General features: G+C 44.1%; 1 protein-coding gene across 1 annotated transcript in view; it reads right to left on the bottom strand.

Annotated features, from left to right (window-relative positions):
* Positions 1–6,829: 6,829 nt before the first annotated feature.
* Positions 6,830–7,585, bottom strand: part of CUNH11orf96 (chromosome unknown C11orf96 homolog) — a 1,117-nt gene continuing 361 nt past the window's right edge. Inside the window, exon 2 of the mRNA XM_039730964.1 lies at positions 6,830–7,585. This exon is cut by the window's right edge and continues 183 nt beyond it. Within this exon, the coding sequence (XP_039586898.1) occupies positions 7,164–7,526 (363 nt within the window). The 5' untranslated portion in view covers positions 7,527–7,585 and the 3' untranslated portion in view covers positions 6,830–7,163.

Raw genomic sequence — 7,585 nt, 5'->3', positions numbered from 1 at the left:
AACTTCGATAATTTCAGGCCATACATTTGTTAACTTGGTTTCTAATGTGCTTAATATATTATCATCAAAAAATTCAAATATGAGTTAAGAAGAATAGAAAATAATGGTGTTAGCATTTTTATTTAGTTCTGAGGGGTTTTTTAGGCTCCTGCCTTCACACCTGATCCCTAAAGAACAGTGTTCAGAATCATTGACAATAAATATGTGCTCACAGATAGCTTAAATAATTCCTAAATAAATCCAAAAGGCAAAAATGGATTTCTGTTTATTACTGAGTTTGCACTTTTCCATTATTCTTGATAGTCACAGGTAGAAGGTTCAAAAAAACATTAGCATTTTCTCTGTAATTGCAGTACCAAAACCTCAGCGACACCAAATTAAATTTAATGAGAAAGTTTTTTGAAAATACAAAACTTCGCTTTGGGAAAGGGATAAAAATCTTGTGAAATAAAAAAGAAAGACTTACAAACACTCTGTTGGGAACTCCCCATGTGTGGAGATGTGAGGTTTGACTCCATTTTTAGAAGGCTGGTTTATTATATTATGATATCTATTATATTAAAATACTACATGAAAACTATACCAAAGAGAAAAGATCATCAGAAGGCTTGAAAGAAGGAATAGAATAGAATAGAATAGAATAGAATAGAATAGAATAGAATAGAATAGAATAGAATAGAATAGAATAGAATAGAATAGAATAGAATAGAATAGAATAGAATAGAATAGAATAGATGAGGTGCAGTGCAAAGGACCAAAACATGCCAAACCTAACCTCACCAATGTTGCAAAAGCAGGGGAAAATATCAAGGAGGAAGACAGAACTTTGAGGAGAAGATATGAGAGGCATGGCATGGATACTGAAAACCAAAAAAAAAAAATAAAAAATTAGTGACCACAAGAAAATGGACCAGGATTACATGAGGTGCAGTGCAAAGGACCAAAGCATGCCAAAACTAAGCTCAGAGATGTTACAAAAGCGGGAGAAAAAATAATGGAGGAAGACAGAACTTTGAGGGGATGATATGAGTGACATGGCATGGAAACTGAAACAAACAAAAAAAATATCTTCGCTGAAGTCAAAACCATCAAAAGGCACGGGATGCCATGAAGTGCAGAGACATGGACCAAAGATTGCCCACTTGATTCCCATTGAAATGGCAAGGTTTTGTTTCCCTTCCCGAAAGGGAATTTCATTTCCTTTCAGGGAGGGAAACTAAATCATGCAACCATCTAATCTGCCTCTAAAGCACAGGGAACCTCAGAACATCCCAGCCAGCTAATGCCAGCCACTTGCAATTGAAATGCATCCAACTTCTCTTAACAGCAATTGGTTAAGAGTAAGGTCATGTGATAACCTATATGTCCAGTGCTGCTTTCCTTCTGTTTGCTTTTACATGCAGAACAGTGAAAAACCATGTTACCTTGCTGAATTTCCTCCAAAACATTTAAGCCATCAGATTGCAGACTGTCTCAGACATTAGAGGTTGTTGTGAAAAAAGCCTGAAATGTATCTTTAACCATCATGGTCAGGACCTCTAAATATTTCTCCAAGGGAAAACTCTCACTTGCAAGAATCCAAGATTAAAAGTTACAAGCACATAAACATCCTTCACATGGTTTTGTATTAGCCAAGAGCTGTTTCACAAGCAGGGATGGCTGCCTCTCTCCCTCTCTCCCTCTCTCCCTTTCAGCAATCCCCTTCCCTCTTGCCCAAGAAAGGCAATTTTCTTCATAAGGAAGAAAAAAAAAATCACTTCTACAACAACAGTGTTTTAAATCACACTAAAGAAGAAAACTTCCCTTTTACCAGTTCCTAATAAATAACTTCAAACTCTTTAATGCAAGCATTTCCAAAAAAAGAATCTCTGTTCAGGACAGAGTAATAATTACTGAGGTAGATCTTGTTTTATTTGAAATCAGATCCAGGTAAACCTCACCTTGGTTTCAAAAGAAGTCTTCTGCAGTCTCACATTAGTATGGATGGACAGAGGAGACAAAGGAAAGCTCCCTCCCCTCCTGCTCCACTTTCCCAGCTTTTCACTGTTGCTGCTGTTGGCTCCTACTCCATGTGGGTGAAGGGGACAGGTGTCCCAGCCAAGTGCACATACATCATTCACACTGCTCCCAAAACACAAGGATGCATAAAGTTGTGGAAGGTTGTGTGAAACCTCAGAGTATTCTGAGCATGATGGACCAGGGCAGAAGTGTCTTGGAGATTTCAAGCCAGTCCAGAAACATGCTCAGCAACATCAGCAACAAGGAGCAAATCCAGATTGACTCCTGAGCGCAGCTGAGCCAAAGCCAGTCTGACACCATTGCAGCCAAAATCAGGATCTGTCCCTAAGCTATTTGTAACATACCGTGACATTTGCTAACACAGGAGTCACAAATGCATAATTACCAATGTTACACAATTAATAACCTTAAAGCTAATACTCTGGCACAAGAAACAGCTCTTGGTTTTGCAGGAAGAATTTCCTTCTTACCTGTGACCAGTTAAGTAATTGCACTGCCAATTAAATATCTGGCAGTGCTTTGTTGTACAAAGGTTGGCCTGCTCTGCTACTTGCAGCACTCACTCCAGACTACAACAGACCAGGCACAGGGACACACACACATACATGTGGCAAGATGCTGCTTGAGAATTAATTCATTCCCACCATTAATGAATTCTTCCAAATTCCGTCACCTGACTTCAGGCTACCCAAAGACTTAATTCATTCCCACCATTAATGAATTCTTCCAATGACTTCAGGCTACCCAAAGAGAAGTCCACATACTACTTGATCAAGTCCTCAGGGTTGACCTGGTGATCTCCCTATCCTGTGCACTGGCTTCCTGCTTCAGGAGAAGGGAGATCCTCTTGCTGTGTTGTTATTGGACACCTGATTATGTTCTGCTCAGCATGTAATCTTACATCTTTACAGCTTAAAAAAATACCCTGAAGTTAGGAGCCAGCCTTGCTGAAACACTGCTTGCAGCTTGCACTCTCTATTCAAGATGGCTGTGAAAATTCAAACCGTAAATCCAGGGCACCGTCACTGCACAAACAGTCTGAGCTCTGCTCAGGGAGTTTGGATTATCTGCACCTCCCCAAGGTTTTTCTCCCCACAGAAATGCAAGCCCAAGATAAAAAAGACAGCCCAGGCTGAGCCATGCCATGGGAGCTGAGGTTCAAACAAGGCTCGATGCAGCCTGGAGAACCACGCTGGTCTCCCTGGTGGTGGCTCAAAAGCCTAAGAGCAGGAGCCTTGAAGGCTGAGGTCCACACATGCTGCCAGGGAGCCAAACCTCATGGAAGGCAGCCAGCAAACTGCTGGCACTGCTGACATTTGAGAAACCACAGCAACCAGATTTGCTAGAGCTCACTCATTGGCCTCTCTTACACTGCAATTTGTTTGCTGTCAACCCGACAATTAAATAGATGCCTCAGTCTGTGTTTTGTCCCATGTCTGTTGTCACTTTGGAGGTTAGATAAGAACAATGTGGTGCTTCTTACCAACAGCAGTGCCCCAGTCTGTCCACTGTGCTCCTGCAGGGTCAGGTCCCCAGCGCTCATAAGGGTCATCATTAACCAGCTCCTAAAGCAAATGCATTTTCAGGATCCCAGCACAAAAACCTGCAGGAATTGCAAGCACATTCTCATATTTGCTCCTGATAACAGCTCCACTCTGAAGTGTTGCCAGTGAATTATTGGAAACCCAGGGGTGAAAGAAGTTATGCAAGAGCAGAACTGGTGCATACACAGCCAGGAGAGGAGACTGTCCTCGGCCTCTTGAGGTGAACACTAAATTGCACCCAGAAATCCTCCATTAATTACTAGAGCTAGCTAAAAATATTTGCAAAAAGAACAAAAAAAGATTTTTCACAAGATGAACAGATAGGATTTCTTTTTCCTGATTCCAGCAGAGTAATGACACTGCACTGTTCACAGATCCCCTCCACACTGCTCAGGCCAACATAAGGCATGGAGGGACAGATCCACCACACCAGCATGATGAGCTTTACAATAACACAACGTTTAAAAACAAGCACATGGGAGAAACACTGACAGGCATGGAGGGGACTGGACACAGAACAGAAAGAGAATAAAAGAATTGCTTTCAAGTTCAAGTTTTTACTGACCAGATGAACCGCTAGACACGAGGACAGAATGATTTATGTATAAAGTGATAAGAGAATAACAGGCGGTCCCACTAAAGACAAATTCTCCCATGCGATTTCCCGTAATTTGGAAAAATAGTGTTGAAGCCACTCCTGAGGTGCTCAGTCTCACCTGTGCCCTGAGACACATCCTGCTGCACCATGGGCTTTTGACTTCCAGCTCCTTCCTGTGCAGACATGGAATGCTCATGCCTACTCAATGCCATGCCGAGCATCACTGTAAGTGGCATCTGTTGGATGCTTTTAAGCTGTGAATTGCTGAAAGGAAATGTAGAACCCACATCTCAAGCCTAGGGAGCGGATGACAGACTCAAACCCCTTTGATACAGTCATTACCCTCACTAAAGTGAATGTAATAAGTCTTCCTGCAATCATTACTGGACAGATAGACACAATAGTCACGATGCTAAAAAGTACTGCAAAGAAACCTGCAAAATTAGCAGCACAGGAAGACTGGGAGGGAGGTTTATTTTTCCAGCTGCATTCAGGAAGGCCTCTCCAGGACATAGCTAAATCACCCTGGCTTTTCACCCTTTCGCCTTGATTGCAACTGTTTGGAAGATAAACACTAGCCTATCTTTAGCATTGGCATCTCCCATGTTATTCACTCTGAAATGGAACAGAAAAATGTCAACAAAGAACAGTTGAAGTTGAACTCATTTATTCAGCCTAACCATTGGAATATGACATTTTCCTCAAACATGCTACAGCAGATTTTCAAATACTCTTTGTAGATGTGTTAACATCTACATTTGTCTCTTGAAACAGAAAAGAGAACACAGCTATTCTCACCCTTCCAGGAAGTGAGTATCCATTGCTCTGCTGCTGGCTGGTGCAGCACAGCCTCCTGTGCCTCCTGCATGGTGGCAGCACAGCTGCACGCTAAAGGAGGGATGGCAATAGCAATGGTAAAGGGCCTGCTAGCAACCCCAGCTGCTAAACAAAAATTAGGACAGGAGACAAGGATCATGAGCTCACAGCCTCTTGAAGCTACCCCGTACTTTGTGTATCACAGGGATTTGTACCAGACCTGAAAGCAAAGGGAAACTGAAAAGTAGCCTAAAACCTGCAGTACTGGAAGGACATCTCTGGAAATCTTGCAGAGTTTATTAGCTGTGTACATTATGCAACATAAGACACATGGCTACAGAGTTTGCAGATGTTGCAAACCCTTTCCCAAGCCCAGAACTCCCAGAATTGAAGCATCATTAGGAATTTTATGAGGAAAATTAGCCCAACTGCTGGTAACTGATTATGTCTTTACTGATTCCAGTTTGCCTGCCTGACTGAAAATTGTTCTGGAGGTCAAGTTGTGTTGCTTTGCTTTGTTCATAGATGTCATGTATGTGAGTACATGCAGAAAAAGCAGCCACGAGGGTCTAACTGCAAAGGGAGAAAAGCTGTTTCACAGGCTGCATGCAGGGAGGAACATGGGGTCATTTAAATGCTTCTCAATGAGGAGGTTGGGTCAGAGTCCAGACCTGTTTCCTTACCTAGTGAATTGCTTGCACAACCCTCCCCTGGTGCTAGAGGTCAGCTGGAGGTGCTGGTACTGCAAGGGAGTTGTGAAGGACCTGTCCAAAAACAAGCCAACCCCACGCCCCCTGCATATTGCTCAGCTTTAAACTAGAAAGAGACGAGCTTCAGTTTTGCTGTAGCCAGGAGCCAGTCACACGGTTCATCTGCTGTACTTCAGTGCCCAGAGGGTGGAGGGCTGTGCTTCTCAGTCCTATCAAGACACCCTGTTCACCAGCACCATGTCCATCTTCTGCCTCTCTCCAACTGATCAGTATGATTGCACCTCAAACCACGACATCAGAAATGCCCTAAGTGCCCTGAAAATCATACTAGAGAAATACTAGCTGCAGCTCAGCATCAGTAATACCTTCTGATTAGGAAGTTATAATTTCCAGAGGTTTATCTTTAAGGAAGGTGCTACTACAGAATTACACTATTAGCACAGGAATGTTTCAAGAAAATGGAGAAAATACAGGCAGAATATTCCCAGTCCAGGAATTTGGTTTCCATTCTGCAGAGGGCTTCAGATGCTCTTCAGCATGTATCCCACAGACAGAGAAAATCTTACATTCATCTGCACACACACACATGCAGCAACCCAACAGAAGCCTCACTCCTACAAATTTACCATCATCAAAATCCCCTTACTTTTAAACTCTGAAAAAAGCACGTCCACATATTATCAATTGCTCTGGTAAATACAACTGCATTCTAACCAATTACCAAAACCATCTAACCAAAACCATCTGTAGCACTAAATAATTTGTGGGTCAGAAGGGGAAGGGGAGAAGAGACAAAACCAACTTGGATGAAAACAGAAACTATATACACATTTTTATGAATGCAAGAGTCTTACCCGGTTGCATTAAGGCTCTTGGGCACCAGTTATAAACACTCTTTAAACCACAATTCAAGCTAACACAAAGATCTAAAAGAAGTAAATAAAGTAGTTTAAAATCAGTCTAGCTCGACTTTTGTCTCATTAGTTCATACTTGACAGTACAGCCTGCAAAACCTCTCTGGGCAGCATCCCCGAGCAAAGCACTGCTGGCTCTGCACTGGCCACTGACAGCTTTTGAATCCCTTTACCCCTCAAAGCTGAGCAAGGACAGCTGGGTCCCTGAAATAAGGACAGCCCAGTAAGTACTGTGCAAATATATCAGATTTATTACTCTTTTATGGAAATAATAACAGACATTCAGGTAGAAACATATTAAATTAATGCAGTCAACAGTTTAAATGCAAAAATAAATATAAAGTCCAGCAGCTCAGCGCATCTAAAACAGCTCATTTCTTCTAACGAATAGAAAAGATTTTTTTTTTTTTTTTGGTCTTTTAAACGGTGAGTTTCATACAATCAAATAGAAACGAAGGTACAAGCGCTTTCTTAGAAAACATCCCGGCCCGGCTGCCCGTCCGGGCGCTCTGTGCCGGCGGCGGCGCGGCTGCTGCAGCTCAGTCCGTGCGGGTCCCGCCGCTCAGAGGGCCGAGTCCGAGTCGCTGGAGTCGAGGCTGTTGCGGAGGCGGCAGCTGCCCAGGCGCTCCCGCTGCAGGCACAGGTTCTGCGTGCTCCGCCGCAGGCACTCCAGCGACTGCAGGAAGGACTTCTTGGCCTTCTCCTCCTCCATGGGGGACACCCCCTCCTCCTCCACCTCCTGGATCTCGTCGAAAGTCACCGGCTGCGTCTTGAAGCGCGACTGCCGCGGCCGCCGCAGCTTGCCCTTGGCGGTCTTGGCGGGGCGGGCGGGCGGCGGGAACTCCTCGGAGACGCAGACGAAGTGCGGCATCACCGCCTGGTAGCTGGAGCAGATGCCCATCAGCTCGGCCGGCTTCGCGGCCATCCCGCCGCCCGCGGGAGAGCCCGCCGCGGGGGCCGGGGCCGGCGGAGCGGGGCGCGCTG

Source organism: Passer montanus, unplaced genomic scaffold (genome assembly GCF_014805655.1).
Source record: "Passer montanus isolate IOZ18808 unplaced genomic scaffold, ASM1480565v1 scaffold75, whole genome shotgun sequence".
In the NCBI taxonomy this organism is placed as follows: Eukaryota; Metazoa; Chordata; class Aves; order Passeriformes; family Passeridae; genus Passer; species Passer montanus.
This window is presented reverse-complemented; position numbering and strand designations above follow the sequence as displayed.